Source organism: Carassius auratus, chromosome 9 (assembly GCF_003368295.1).
Source record: "Carassius auratus strain Wakin chromosome 9, ASM336829v1, whole genome shotgun sequence".
Taxonomy (NCBI): Eukaryota; Metazoa; Chordata; class Actinopteri; order Cypriniformes; family Cyprinidae; genus Carassius; species Carassius auratus.
In genome coordinates this window covers 11463263-11479582 of record NC_039251.1, presented here as the reverse complement: position 1 = coordinate 11479582, position 16320 = coordinate 11463263, and the positions used below count along the sequence as shown (strand labels likewise).

At 34.7% G+C, this 16320-nt stretch overlaps 2 protein-coding genes across 3 annotated transcripts in view; both read right to left on the bottom strand.

Moving 5' to 3' along the window:
- LOC113108370 (uncharacterized) overlaps window positions 1-3993 on the bottom strand; it is a 66778-nt gene extending 62785 nt beyond the window's left edge. Inside the window, exons 1-2 of one of the 2 annotated variants that reach the window (XM_026271445.1) lie at window positions 3743-3993; window positions 62-146 (exon numbers count right to left, since the gene is read on the bottom strand). In XM_026271445.1, coding sequence (XP_026127230.1) covers window positions 62-130 — 69 coding nt within the window. In that variant the 5' untranslated portion in view covers window positions 131-146; window positions 3743-3993. The remainder of the gene's footprint in view (window positions 1-61; window positions 147-3742) is intronic. The other variant, XM_026271446.1, reaches the window with a different exon arrangement.
- A 3997-nt stretch (window positions 3994-7990) lies between these two features.
- Window positions 7991-16215, bottom strand: LOC113108367 (GDP-fucose protein O-fucosyltransferase 2). The gene is made up of 9 exons (XM_026271442.1): window positions 15901-16215; window positions 12956-13206; window positions 12402-12546; window positions 11451-11561; window positions 11294-11360; window positions 11056-11181; window positions 10632-10812; window positions 10054-10177; window positions 7991-9375 (listed from the first exon to the last, which is right to left on the bottom strand). The coding sequence occupies exons 1-9, from the start codon at window positions 16074-16076 to the stop codon at window positions 9222-9224; spliced, it is 1335 nt and encodes a 444-aa protein (XP_026127227.1). The 5' UTR covers window positions 16077-16215; the 3' UTR covers window positions 7991-9221.
- Window positions 16216-16320: the final 105 nt, after the last annotated feature.

The following is a 16320-nucleotide window of genomic DNA, read 5'->3' as shown; positions in this document are numbered from 1 at the left end:
AAAGCACAGCTTATCCAATTGTTGTTGTTGTTTAAATGTACAGGTGTGCAGGTTTACTCACGGGCTGCCGGATGACGCTGAGGCCATTTTTCCAGAGAAGTAGTCTTAACTGTTGTAAGAAGGAGGCCATCAGAGGAGATGTGCTGCTAGAAATGAAAGACGAGTAAAATTCAGTTTTAAAAAGTAGAAATAAAAATCACTAATTCCAGCATGGATTCAGACCTAGAAAATAAGTATGTATTCAGCAAAATTTATATTATATTATATTATATTATATTATATTATATTATATTATGTTATGTTATGTTATGTTATGTTATGTTATGTTATGTTATGTTTAGCAGAAGTGGGACCCCAGGTAACAATTAGATAATAAAATTTCATAATCAGTTGCACTTTAATATCAAGAAGCATTTAAACATAAAGGGCATTAATAATTAACTACCAAAAATGTATGTATCATTCTGAAAAATGTTTTAGTTGAAAACTGTACTGCATAAAGTCAACAGCAGGTAAAGTAGGGCACACGTTATGATAATTAATCATTGTACTATTAAAAGCTAACCATGCTTACCATGGATTGAACATGAATATATATATATATAAATATATATATATATATATATATATATATATATATATATATATATATATATATATATATATATATATATATATATATATATATATATATATATATATATATATATACATAATACAAATATTCCATCACCGTTTAATGGTAATGACGGAGTACAAATTCCTTCACTGATAAAATAGATAACATCAGAAATATAATAACAAATGTAGATTCTACATCATCTAACACTTCAGTTTCATCCATCACACCCAAAGATAAACTGCAGTGCTTTACAACTATAGGATAGGAAGAGATAAATAAACTTATCACTGAAAATAAACCAATAACATGATTTATTATATCCTTTACCCACTAAACTACTGAAAGAGTTGTTACCTGTAGAAGAAGAACTGCTTCTCAATATCATTAACTCGTTGTTATCTTTAGGTCACGTCCCAAAACCAAAACCCCAAATCACAAAACCATTCAAGCTGGTGGTAATTAAGCCACTTATTAAGAAACCACAACTAGATCCAAGTGAACTGGCAAATTATAGCCCCCTTTCAAATCTTCCATTTATGTCTAACGTTTTTGAAAAAGTTGTGTGTCCTTCCTGCAAAATAAATTATCTGTATGAAGAATTTCAGTCAGGTTTCAGGCCACACCATAGCACAGAAACTGCAAATGTTAAAATTACAAATTACTTGCTTCCTGCGTCAGACCAAGGCTGCATCTCATTGCTAGTTTTACTTGATCTTATACGGCATTCGACAGCATAGATCATGACATACTCATAGATCGATTACAAAACTATACAGGTATTCAAGGACAGGCTCTAAGATGGTTTAGATCCTACCTGTCCGATCACTACCATTTTGTTTATTTAAATGGGGAGTCATCTCATTTATCACCAGTAAAACATGGAGTGACACAAGGATCTGTCCTAGGTCCCCTTCTATTTTCAATATACATGTTGCCCCTTTCTTATATTATTAGAAAATACAGGATTACTTTCCACTGTTATGCTAATGAATCTCAGCTATATATATCAATGAGACCAGATGAAACTTATAAATTATCTAAACTAAAGGAATGTGTTGAAAATGTAAAAGATTGCATGACCAATAATTTCTCCCTATTAAATTTGGTTAAGACAGAGGTATTACTTATTGAACCAAAAAACAGTACACAGAATCCAGTAGACTACAGTTTGAAACTAGATGGATGTACTGTTATTTCCTCTACAGTCAAAAATCTGGGTGTTATACTAGACAGCAACTTGTCTTTTGAAAACCACATTTCCCATTTTACTAAAACAGCATTTTTCCATCTTAGAAACATTGTCAAGCTACGAAATATGCTACCTGTTTCTGATGCAGAAAAGCTAGTTCATGCATTCATGACCTCTAGACTGAGCTATTGTAATGCAATTCTAGGTGGTTGTCCTGCTTCGTCAATAAACAAGCTACAGGTAGTCCAAAATGCAGCGGCTACAGTTCTTACCAGGTCAAGAAAATATGATCATATTACCCTAATTTTACAGTCTCTGCACTGGCTACCTATTAAGTTCTGTATCACTTACAAATGATTATTACTTACCTATAAGGCCTTAAATGGATTAGCTAGCCTATAACACACTATAGTCCATCACGCTCCCTAAGGTCACAAAACGCTGGACTTTGGGTATCTCCTAGGATAGCAAAGTCCACTAAAGGAGGTAGAACTTTTTCACATTTGGCTCCCAAACTCTGGAATAGCCTTCCTGATAATGTTCATGGTTCAGACACACACATTTGTATCTGATCAAATGCACATTCTTATTCTTTAGCTTGGGTTAAACTAATTAATTTTACTGGAACAGCAGCTATGCTAATTATGTCTGTATTTGTTTCTCTTTCCGTGGTAACTAGGATTCATACAAGAGATGATGGCAACTATAATTTTGCCTCAAATAAACTCCCAATTTGCTGCTTATTAATAGTTAGTAAGGTAGTTGTTAAGTTAAGGTTTGGGGTAGGAATGTAGAATATGTTCTTGCAGAATAAGTGCTTTATAAGTATTAATAAACAACCTATATGTTAATAATAGACATGCTAATAAGCAAATAGGTGATAGTGATAACTGGCAACTAAAATAAAGTGTTATCCTAACTTCTTTTATTTTTCAAAAGCCTTTGTTAATAAAATTATAATGGCAAAAACACTTCATAATAGAAAGAAGCAGTCCTGGGTAATCATGGATTCATCATTGTTATCTAGTCGCTAAATTGTGAATCTGGGTCTTAAAACAAATAATATTGCTGCTATATAAGCCCCAAAATTACATGTATGGCATTTAACCTTCTTAATGCACATTTTATCAATTGAATAGCATAGTATATTTTATTGTCCCACGTTAGTCAAAACATGCTGTCCCACTTTTTAAACATCCTTTTCTTAAGTGGAACCACAAAGATTTCTTTAAATAGAAAATATTCTTAAAATACACATTTTAAGAATATTGTTGCAAATTTTGATGTCTACATTCATCACAAATATAATTTGATAACAATTTAGAACATTGTTTTATTTATAACAGATTTATATCCGTAACATTAATTTAGTCTAAATCCTATGTCAGTGTCATTTCAGTGAACTTCTCAAGAAGTACTTGATTTTTTTTTTTTGTCCACATTTCTGACATAATTTCCAGAAAGTCAAGTGATTTCAATAACTTTACACCCCTGCTTGAATTCAACACCAATCTTCTACAATCATGTTGTAAAAGAAGAGATAAATGCACTGAAGATTTGTTGTCCCACATTGTCTAATCCACCCTAAATGCCACTTTTTATAATAATAATAATAGTAACAGATTTAATAAAATAAACCAAACTTATAACAATAACAACACATACAAATAATAAAAGGCTGATCATTTAAAGTTGCTTCCTCACTGCTTGTGTATAGTGCGCTTATTTGTCTAAAAATGCTCAAAATAATTTAATGTAAGCTTTTTTAATTGCCTTTTTTTGTACCTCATATAGGTATTTCACAACTGACGTAACTGAATCTCAAATATTCACTTTTTTCGCACCTACAAAAGTAATAAACACGCAAACGTCAGAACTCCAAACGTTCCATACCTCAAAAACAATATCATTTGATCAAGTTATATATTTACCTTGTTTAGTCTGGATTGGATTAGGTGTATCGTTATAAAGTCCGATGCGTTTGATATAATGAAGACATTTTGCCAGGTTATTCCTAGCAAAGAGCACTTTCCATGTGATACTGTATTCCACCAACTGACGAAAAATTTATACCAAAAGAAAATAATTAGAAACAAGTATGTAGTGAGTCTAATAAGGAGAAAATTCTAAAATTTTTCTCGTCAGGTGTACACGCCGGTGTCAGTGAAATCCAGTCTGCTGTGCTCTGTTCTCTGTTCTGAAGGCTCATACAGGTGAGAGGCGGGAGTTTACCACAGGTTGCATGACCGGTTTGGGGATTTTGTGCGTTTCGTGTATGAGTGACATGACAAAATCAATCGCTAGAAATTATTATTGTGCTTCATATTTGATAGGTAGCTATGCCGAGATTCAAGATGTATAAATGGATACCCAAACCTGGGTAACATCGTAGCCTACTAAAATATCTAAGCTATAATGTAAAATGTCTATTGGCAAGGTAGTAGCGTCCTATTTTTATTTTATGTAATTCTCCCGTAGTTACTGTTTAGTTTCACTGTATTTCGCATCGACAATATGCGGTGGTGGCGTTGCTATTTTTTCCCCAGTAACGAAAACATTACTTTTTCAGAGATTCTATTTGCGAGGCATCAGGACACTCTCTCTTTTTTTTTTTTTAGTAATAAATAAGTACATTTCTTGGTAGCGTTTTGGTGTGGCTAGTTTTTAAATCATGTGACATTTTAGCAGCGAATCAATTGGGTTGAGCTACATTTCTTTAGCTTTTAAATCATAACGTTTTAGCAGCTTCTTTGACTATTGTTTGTTTAATAACTTCCTAGTTAAAGGGGTCATATGATGCGATTTTTTATTTTTCCTTTCTCTTTGGAGTGTTACAAGCTCTTGGTGCATGAAGAAGATCTGTTAAATTGCAAAGACTAAGTCTCAAATCCAAAGAGATATTCTTTATCAAAATTAAGACTCTGCCATACCGCCCAAATGTCCACACAATGAAAGAAGGCATGGTTTCAGTAACCGCAGTTAGTGTTCAAGGAGATGTGTCAGGGAGATGCTGTGTGTAACTACGCAAAAGTAAAAACACTTTATTTGGCCTTCCGAATCTTTAAGATTACTTACAACAGAACAAGCAATGCATTTAATGGATGACCGTTTCATGAACCTAGGAGAGGAGTTGAGTCTGCTATGACATTCTGGCGCTTCTGAGTCAGCTACTGTAAGTATGTTTTGTTATTAGTTTAAGTATTACCCATTGTGTGCACACGCGCACGTGTGTGTGTGTGTGTGAGAGAGAGAGAGAGAGACAGGGTCATACAGTGGAGTCAGCTGTCTTAACCGTCAATGGTTTGTGTACTGCAAACACATACAAGCTTCATCACTGTGTCTGTCACATGACTTTGTTTTTCTTTCAGGATTGAACTGATGGTAAAACTAAGTACACTATTAAAGGTACAGGTTGTAGGACCTGCCACTAGAGGGCGCACTACCAAAACAATAACAATCGCATGGTTTGATGATGCTAAGGAGCGTGGAATGATGGGATTTGTTGTCTTCTACCCAACCGCTGATGGCCATCAATCAGACGGAAAGATAAATCATGGCTTTAATGGATTTCAACGATTTGCGCGAGCAGATTACATACAAAGTAAATGCAAAGACGCGATCAGACTATGGATCAGACGCGATCTCGCGCGGGTCTAGAGACGCAATACCCTAGGTTTGGCATGTATGCTCCATAATACTAATTTTGTTTATCGTTATAATAGCATAAGTTTTCTGTAAAGATAAGAATCAAACAACTCACCTGTCAAGTTAAACACAAGCGAGATCGGCATCTCTTTCTAGTTGAAGATTGTCGCAAAGCTACTTCCGCATTTGTCCACGACACTGTTGTCATGTGGTTTCTATGTCAGTAAAAGAGGTAACAAAGGGTAACTAACATCATTGACAGGAGACTGCACTGCCCCGTGTCACTGTTTAGAAGGGGAATTTTCTGATTTAACATTAGCCTAGTTGTTTTTGGATATTTTACTGCAAATAGCTTACAAATTGTACCTTTAACTGTCTTTACATTTATTTTGAAAGATGAAGCTTGCGATTATGGAAAGGGGTGTTACAATTCCGACGAGTGCTTGCGTTGTTCGTCCAATCACAATGCAATTGGTCAGCTGGGCAATCAGAGCAGACTGGATTGTTGGAAGGAAGGACTTTGTAGAAAACAATGCAAGAGACGAGGCATAGAGGACCTACAATAATGTACAGCATTTGAAAAATAATGTGTTTTTTGAACAGTAAAGCATCAACATGTTCTGTTACACCAAATACACAAAATAATTATCTTAAAAAAAAAAAAACATCATATGACCCCTTTAATTTAGTAAAGGATCTTAAACGGACTGAATCAGTTGAAGTCGTTTCTCTGTCACTTCAATAATTACAGGAGCTGAGAACAAAACCGTAGCTGGATGATGTGAAAAATTATTTACAGTAAATTGAAAGGAGAACCGCAAATCATATCTGTCGTTTACTAGCAGTTTAATTTGCTTTTTATTTAAAGTTCAACACCTTTATACAGCTAGGAAATGTGTAGGCCTACTCGGGTCAAGACATTTCCAAAACTAAGGGGATCAATACACAATACAGTAAAGTCCCATGCTTCTATCTTCTAGTATAAGAAGCTACTTCTTCTAAGATTTCAGCTCTGTGCTTAACTTGTACCTAGTTTAACACAGACTAAAAATAAGACCCAATGTTGGTCTCAAATACAGACCTGTCTTATAAGGCTACTCATGCGCTATTCAATCAGATATTGTTATTGAGGAAATAAATATTTATGTCAGGTTGGGAAGGTTTCAAGAGTGAAATTTAAAATTCCAGTATCATATTTACTGTATGCTATATCTGAGTAAGCCAGATTTTTTTTTACAGAGGTTAAAGGGTTAGTTCACCCGAGAATGAAAATTAAACGTCCGTCACATGGCTGGCTCTGGGTGGTGAATAAAGTCCCCCTTTTGTGAATCCATGCATTTTTGTATGATAAATATCCAGATTTCAAACATAATAAACACTTTTTTTCTCACGTCTGCTAATCGCGAAGAAACAGAAAATGTGCAGGCAGATGCTTTAGTTTGTCAGCGCTGAGTGGTTAGTGACAAGCACAGAGAAAGAACAAAACAAATGATGGTCACAAATTAGAAGCACAAAATGAGTATTTGTAAAGAAAAACATAGTTGGATTTAGAAATGAACCAGTAGGAGACTAGTTTTCCTTTGCTAAAGTAAGGAAACTTTGCACAATGCATACCATCTTCCACCTACAAGTACAAGAAAAAAGTTTGTTACATTTGAAATCACATGGAATCGCTACAGGGGGCTTTTATTGAAATTTAAAGGGATAACCCCCCCATACATGATAAAGGTGGGATCAACTAAAATTCTTTCAATATTTTGGCCAAAAAAAGGTTTTGTATGTTACCAACTGAACAGGTTATTCACGTTTTCTTCTCAGCCTTTTCATGATTACATTCAACTGTGGTTAAAAGACTGGTTGAAAAAAATTCATCTGACCTAGAGATCAATCACATTCAGTGTTTTTGTTAAGTCATTGTGGTTGTATAGGTTGTGAAGTTCATAAAATGTTCATAAAACTTCCATTTGTCTTTAGGTTACATTTTAAAAAGAAAAAGACAATAAAAGTACATGCATTACTCTGGAATTGATCAACTAACATATGTTAATCAGTTGTAAAGCTGATTGTAGTAATGAACAAGATTAGGATCCACATAGATTAGGATCCACATAACATGATATTGTTGCAATAAGAGACTTAAAACTGTGAAACCTAACTTGGAAAGTTTACCAGAAGCGTCAACAGAACAAAAGACTGAAAAGCATCTCATGCTGCCCTCTTTTCTGTGAGAATAAGAGCAACAAAGCATTGTCTCCACCCACAAGCTGAAGTAAAACGATCAGTATAGCTTTGAGCCGGAAAGATTGGCATCATACAAAACCAGATTCACGTAAAAATGAACAAACCCTACAGCAAATTTACCTACAGCTATAATGTATCTAGCAGGTATATAATAGAATAACGGACATATACTAGGACTCGAAGGCACTTTTTCAGTTGAAATCCTTATAAGGAAGCTCTTTTCAGAAAAGTAAGCAACAAAATAAACAACATTAAAAGTAATCAAATTTCATTTAGAAAAAGAAAAGAAAAACTTCAAGAAAACGTTTATATAAAAACGGCACAGATTAATATACAGTACATCTTTGAATGGTAGTGGTGAACATAAATGTACATTTCTGAACAACATTAAAAATATACAAAACAAAAGACTCCAACTGCTTGTCATCGAGTCCCGGAGGCTTATCTTTCAGACTGCAATTTTTGATAACATGCTTTGTCACACCTCCCGGAAATTTTTGACTCATTTTACGGAAGGATTAAAAACAATACTGAATGTAAATACACTGTATGGCAAAGTCTGGGAAAGCACTATTTTTGTTTGTCCAAATAACAGACAGGCACAATACTGACAGAAACATCAAATAAACACTATCACTGCATTTTCATACATGTTGTTTGTCAAAGGCATAATTTTTCTTTGAGACAAAAATAGTTGTCAAGTAGCACTTCAAAGACAGGAACGGGGTGAAAATCATGTTGACCATTTTCATAAAAGGTTTGATCACAGTGTCATACACAGTTCATCCTGAGGATCAACAACCCGAATCAGATAAGCGTGAGAACAGAGGAGCAGCATACACAAATTCCACATCTAACACAGGATATGAGATAAAAGCCATCTGATATATTTCACTTATGTCTCACTTTACCTTCCTTAACTTACAAAGGCCTAATTTGTTATGTAATGACAAGCCATTGGCTCTGCCTTTAGACAAGTACACCCTTAAATGAAAATTTGCTGAAAAATGATTCACCCTCAGGCCATCCATGATTTCATTGGAGAAAGCAATATTGTGGATAGAAGATGTTTTTTTGCTGTGAACAACAGTTAGAAGTTAAAAACATCTTAAAGACATCTTTTTTACTTACAAAAAACTTCTTTCTTCACAAAGTTTTAATACTGGATATACTGGACATGTGTGGATTTCTTGTGCATTACTGTGATGTGATGTGATAATCAGCTCTTTGAACTTATTCTGACGGCACCCATTTGATGCAGAGGAGCCACTGGTGAACACGTGAAATAATGCTACATTTTTCCTGATCTTTTCTGATGAAGAAACAAATTCTTCCACATCTTGGATGACTTGAAAATGAGTAAATATTCATGAAATTTCATTTTTGGGCAAACTATTCCTTTCTAAGATTGTATTTTCGAAATAGTCGGCAAAAACATTAAAATAAAAATAGAAAATCCTCTTAAATCTGAGAAATCAGTTACAGTCTGTATAACCAGCATTATTAAAACAGTTTTCTGTGTGATCAGTAGACAATTTTCCAGTGTGTTGGTTGTTCACATTCTTTCTCATCGTCGCCACAGAATCGGTTATAGGTGGTTTTAGGATCGAAACCTAGGATCTCCCTTTCCTCGTGTATTCTGAAAGAGAACGTTGAAACTGATGTCCCAATGAAATACCTGACAAAAACAACACAAATGTGAGTGAGTTATGTATAGCTGCTTTAACAAAAGACATAAGCCGCAGTCTCATTAAAAAAGATTGATGTATGATGAATTTGGAATAAAATGCCACACAACAGCATGTGATAGGTAGGACCAAAGGTTGTCATATGAAACAATGAGCATTCTTTCCAGTAAACCAAATACCTGAGTTGATGGAAATAATTAAGCCATTATGTCATAGGGCCATAATTTTTTTTAATGGAAAGAATCTCTTGAGTCACACCCGATGCAACAAAACAGAAAAAAATCAAATTACTAATAATCCTTACTCATAAAAACTTTTAAAATTAAGGATTTAATTCTGACTTTTGACTTTTTTTCACCAAAAAATAGTCAATTTTCAATACATGCTTTAAATTAAAACAAAATAGTATAATTTCCTCTAACACTGATACTCTGTCAACTTAATCTTCTAGAGACAGCACTGACAAAGAAAAATTAAAGTCAATAAAAGAGATTAAAAAAACACTAACAGAAAAATCTCAACTGGTTTGAACAACAGCTATTTCTAAGTAGGTGATTCATCTTTCAACACAGCTGATAAGGCAGCTTTTGTCCGCCTGAAGCATAAAAAAACACAGTGTCATTCAGTAACCGCTTTGTTGTTGACGAAAAAAGGGTGTGATTCAATACCTAGAATGAGCACAAATCCACTGGTCTATGATGGCCACCCCTCCATCCTTCAGGAGCTCCAGGTCCTCCCAGGTGGGCTCGTATCGTATCATCTCAGGTAGCATCCTTTTCAGTTTAGTTAGCTCTAAAAGGAGGAAATGCCTGATCTAGCATACAAATACATATATACAGTATACACGACTACTGTACACTACTTTTCCCAAAATTGCCATTTCCTTATACAAAGCTGTTGGACGGCTTCAGAAGACTTATACAAGTTAATATGCTTAATATAGTACACAAATCATATAAATTATGCTTTAACTGTGTTTGTTAGGAGTGCATAATTTATTTATTTTTTTATGTTTTTAAGTGTTTTGTGCTGAACAGAAACAAATGAGGTTTTTGTAAAAACAATAACTAAAATGTTTCACATTTTTTTCAAATGAACTGTTCTGTCAAAGATTACTCATCGATTTTTTAGTGAATGTTTTTTCACACACACACACACACACAAAAAAAGAGTCTTAATGATTGCTTAAATAATTTGTACATTATTGCTGTTTTACTTTTTTCTCCCTTTTTAATCGTGTCTGTACCTTCTCCGTCTGCATCTGTGGCAACAAAGACTTGTTGAAGCTTGTGCTTCTTCATGAGACTACGGATCTTCTTCACTGCTCCTTTGAGGCTGGGCACATCTTCTCTGTGCCCCCAGATGAAGTCCTTCCTACGCAAGTGGACTCCCAGGTAAGGGCCTCCCTTAGCACTGCCCAGCCTGTTCTGTGTACAAAAGTTCACGCAACAAATATGACTGGCTTTGTCACACTCAAATGAGCGTGAGTGTAAAACACATTCCAGAAATGCACTGTCTTGACACGTGAACTAAAGGTCTGATGAAGCTCAAATCCTTCATCGTGTTGCATAAACACCAGTTTGACTATATCTATTATGCTGGTAGCAATGACATCAGCACTTTCTGTGTTTGAACGAGGAGAGGAGAGATTTAATGCAAGTGAAACATACTTTCATTCGGGTCCAGTCTTCGTTGTACGGAGTCTGGTCCTGTTTATCTGTGGAGTTGAGATACTTGGCCCTAAACTCGTCTCCTATGATACGCAAGTGTTTGGCAAACACCATACTTCGCCGTGTCTGTAGAACCAATAAAATAAGATGGGTGAGATATCTTTCAAAAAGCCTCATTATTACTATATTTTTAGCCAAATTATTTAAAAAGCTTGAGAAAATTAATTTCTGGACTTACATCCCAGTAGTCCTTCCCGGCATAGTGATCATGGAGGACAGTTTCAGCTCTGTCCAGCATTACTGACCTGTGGTTCAGTGACAGCACATGTACAGAATAGGAACCCATTTGCATTTAAAAGCTATTTGAATTCAAACTTACTTCCAAAGTGACTTACGTGGTGGTTAAGTTATTTTGTAAGACAGGAGCCAAAATAGAGGCATGTCCCTGAGCAGATAAGCAGGTGACATTTAATGCTCTGGTCTCCTCATAACCCCAAAACCAACCTCTGGAGAAAAAGAAAAAAAGAGTGAATATCATTTCATACGCATTTCTTTTTTCTGTGCAACACAAAAGATTATATTTTAAAGAATGTTGTTTGTTTGGACTTTTTTTTTTTTTTTGCATTGGACAAAAGTTCTAAATATATTCTTTGGCATTCAACAGAACAAAGAAAATCATACACTGAAAGAACATGAAGGCGAGTAATCGATCACACAAACTATCCCTTTAAATTTCGGTTTGTCTCTCTTACAAAGCCATTGTCTGACTTCAGAAGACATATTATGCATAAGTTATATGGACATACATTACTACTCCAGTGGTTGGGGTATTTATAATACATAATATTTGATTTTATTTAAGAAATTTTTAACCAAGATTCATCAAAAGTAGCAGTAAAGATTTTTATAATGTTACAACAAAAGTCCATATCATGTAAAAAGTATTTCAGCATGTTCTTTTGGATTTTCTATTCATCAAAAAAATACTGAAAATAATTAAATAATAAACATACTAATCAGCACAGCTGTTTTTAACATTTAATAATAGTAAGGAAATTTTTCTTGAGCACTAAACCAGCATATTAGAAGTGTTCGGAAGGATCATGGGACACTGCTGAATTCATAAGCATAAGCATAAGCATAAGAGACTTCTTTCAAAAAACATTTTTAAAAAATGATTTCCAACCCCAAACCTTTGAATGGTACTGTACCATGACGAGTATGGAGTAATCCAAAGGAGAAAAACAACAACGTATCAGTTTGGAATGACATGAGTGGGATTAAAATCTATGCGTGTGTGTGTGTTTGTATATGAACTGGCTAAACCTGTGATTTTAAGCCATTACCTGTAATAACCCTGTTTGTCTTTTGAGTACATCAGCTTTTCTATGCATGGTCGTTCATCCACTTTCTCCTCCCATTTCCCATCTGTCCAGCCCTCGGCATAGCTCTGTAGCACAAGGATCTGGTCAATGAAGGGACCCCCAGACTCTGAGATCAGCAATAAAGACACAGAATGTGGGAATCAGTTTTTTATTAATGCAGTGCTCCTACTTATATTTAAATACGACACTGTAAAAATTTACTGGAGCAGAATGGTTTGAGATGAAAATACTATTTCAGTCTTTCCATTACAAAATTAAATTAATCGTGGAATTTACTAATAATTTCAGAGTGAAAAATTCTCTCATATGACTAACTAGACAGTCATGCAAACTGTCCGGATTGGTGAAGTATTTTCTGTGCCACTAGCGTCATCATATGGAACTGCACACAATGTAAGTCATTTCTCCAACATTCCTCCTGTCTGATTAAATTAATGACAGTTAAATAAAGCTTAATAATCACGCATTATTGTAATCTCTCAAACAAACAAACAAACAAAAACAGCATGACTCACCAGCAATAAACTCCTCATACTCAATGACTGGTATGTTAGCCTGCAGGCTGGTTATGCTGAAGAATTCCCCCCAAGGGATGCGAACCTGATGTATATCAGGGCTCTGCCAGTGATAAAGACGACCCCATGGAGGCAGCACTAGCACCCAGTCGCCCTCTTTCCTCAGTGTCTTCAGCAAAGAGGCCATGCGAATGTACACATCTCGGCGAAGATTGAAGCCCTCGGGTGGATTTATGTCATATAGGAGGTATCTGGGAATAATAACATGATCATCCCTACTGTGCTGTGCAGGACATATTAATGTGTGCACAAACAATTTAATAAAAATAACGAACTTTAAATACTTTCAATTCAGACTTTTGAAAATTATCGCCTAAATAAGATAAAACAAATTTTCCATTACATTTACTATGAAATATTCTAGGTGATTCTTTATTTTTTTATTTTCTTTAATCAAAATGCTTAATATTGTAAAAAACTACTTCTCTCTAAAATGCAATCATAAAAGAAAAAAAACAATTTGACCAATTAAATTTTTCCTAATATATATATATATATATATATATATATATATATATATATATATATAAAATCTTCTTCTTCTTTTTTTGGTACTTCCTCCAACTGAAATGTTTCAAACAAAACACGTTTTTATATTGCTTCCCCATACTTTTCAATACCAAATGTATTATTTTTATTCAATACCGAACTAAATGCGTTTTTAATATCAACATATTTCTCAGACTGCTATCACAATTAACACAAAAAGTGCTAAATATTCCTGGTTCCTATTGATTTTTTTTTTTGTCCTTTATCCAACCAAAATGTTACAAACAAATACGGTTTTATATTAAAATTATAAATGTACGTGTTATACAACCCCTGGCAAAAAGTATGGAATCACCCCTCTCAGAAGATGTTCATTCAAATGTTTAATTGTGTAGAGAAAAAACCAAGCACATATATGCCACAAAACAATTTTCACTCAACAAAACAATATTCTGGCTGTATAAAACACTTAAAAAAACAACAAAGAAAGATAACTATAGTCAATTACAAGTGTTTTTACAGATCAAACAGAGGAAAAAAATATGGAATCACACAAATCTGAGGAAAATTATATGGAATCACCAAATAAAAACACTACTAGTACTTTGTTGCACCACCTCTGGCTTTTATAACAGCTTGAATTCTCTGAGGCATGGATTTAACTAATGACAAACAGTATACTTCATCAATCTGTCTCCAGCTTTATCTTATTGCAGTTGCCAGATCAGCTTTGCAGGTTGGAGCCTTGTCGTGGACCATTTTCTTTAATTTCCACCACAGATTTTCAATTGAATTGAGGTCCGGACTATTTGCAGGCCATGCCATTGACATTATATGTCTTTCCTGTAGAAATGTTTTCACAGATTTTGCCCTATGGCACGATGCATTATCATCCTGAAAAATGATACTACCATCACCAAACATCCTTTCAATTGATGGAATAAGAAAAGTGTCCAAAATCTCAACATAAACTTGTGCATTTATAGACGATGTAATGACTGTCATCTCTCCCATACCTTTACCTGACATACAACCCCATATCATTAATGATTGTGGAAATTTGCATGTTTTCTTCAGGCAGTTGTCTTCATAAATTAAATTGGAACGGCACCAAACAAAAGTTCCAGCATCATCACCCTGCCCAATGCAGATTCGTGATTCATCACTGAATATAACTCTCATCCAGTCATCCACAGTCCAAGATTGTCTTTCTTTAGCCCACTGAAACCTTGTTTTTTTTTCTGTTTAGATGTTAATGATGGTTTTCGTTTGGCTTTTCTGTATGTAAATCCCATTTCTTTTAGGCAATTTCTTACAGTCCGGTCACAGACATGAACTCCACTTTCTGCCCATTTGTTCCTCATTTGTTTTGTTGTGCATTTTCTGTTTTCAAGGCATATTGCTTTTAAGTTTTCTGTCTTGGCGCTTTGATGTCTTTCTTGGTCTACCAGTACGCTTCCCTTTTACAACCTTTCCATTTGATTTGTACTTGGTCCAGATTTTAGACACAGCTGACTGGGAACAACCAACATTTTTTGCAACATTCCGTGAAGATTTACCTTCTTTGAGAAGTTTGATAATCCTCTCCTTTGTTTCAACTGACATCTCTCGTGTTGAAGCCATGAGTTATGTCAATAATCTTGGTTCAACACATCACTAATGTGTGAAAGCACTCTTTTTTAACTGCAGACTAATTAGCAGTTGTATTCAGATACAGGTGTTTGTTTTAGAAATGCAAAGTGCATGGTGATTTGTGTGATTCCATATTTTTTTCCTCTGTTTGATCTGTAAAAACACTTGTAATTGACTATAGTTATCTTTCTTTGTTGTTTTTTTAAGTGTTTTATACAGCCAGAATATTGTTTTGTTGAGTGAAAATTGTTTTGTGGCATATATGTGCTTGGTTTTTTCTCTACACAATTAAACATTTGAATGAACATCTTCTGAGAGGGGTGATTCCATACTTTTTTGCCAGGGGTTGTATTACAGCATTACATCAAGCATATAGATATATAAAACAGAGAGACAGTCTTTTCACACCTTACAGTATTTATATTAATTTAAAAATGAGTTCTTGTAATCATGGCAATTAAAAAAAAAATATATTAATTATAAAGCTGAATAATACCCACTATAATATTCTATAAAGAAACATCTGGTTGGGTGTTTAATGTGTTGCTGGAGGTTCATGCGACAAAAAGGGGAAGTCGAGAATTTTCTTATTTCTTATTTGTCTCTTAAAGCCTCGTAACCATGCTCATATATTTTTTATTAATCACATACTTCATGTGGCACTACATTACAGGAATAAACCAACACAAGAGGACGTAACAGCTGTGGAACCTCGCCATGTAACGTAAATATAGGTAGCATCTTTTCCAGAATATGATTCCTACCGAACATCCCGTGATGCTGCAGCCACCGGAGACAATATCGACTGTCCGGCACGAAATGTATCGTCCTCTGAAGCCCAAGTGAATTTAAAGGATGAAACAGCAAGGATTAATAACGAATAATATCGTAAAATATACTGAAAGGGAGCCGACACAGCTGTTCCCCTCTCGTTCGCCATGTCTTCCGTAGCCACGCACTTCCGGCGTCAGAACAGTCACCTAGCAACTCAAGCACTTCTTTACAGAACCGGTTAATATCTGCGTTTACTGCTTTTCGTAGGCACCTAATGCAAATTTTAAAGTAAAAAATAACTTTATAAATAATATTGTTGATTGACGATACCTTTCTTTTTTATTCAAAGAAAAATGAGCATAATCTGTGCTATTGTTCGATAGCAAAACGCAGATAAAACTGTAGCGGGC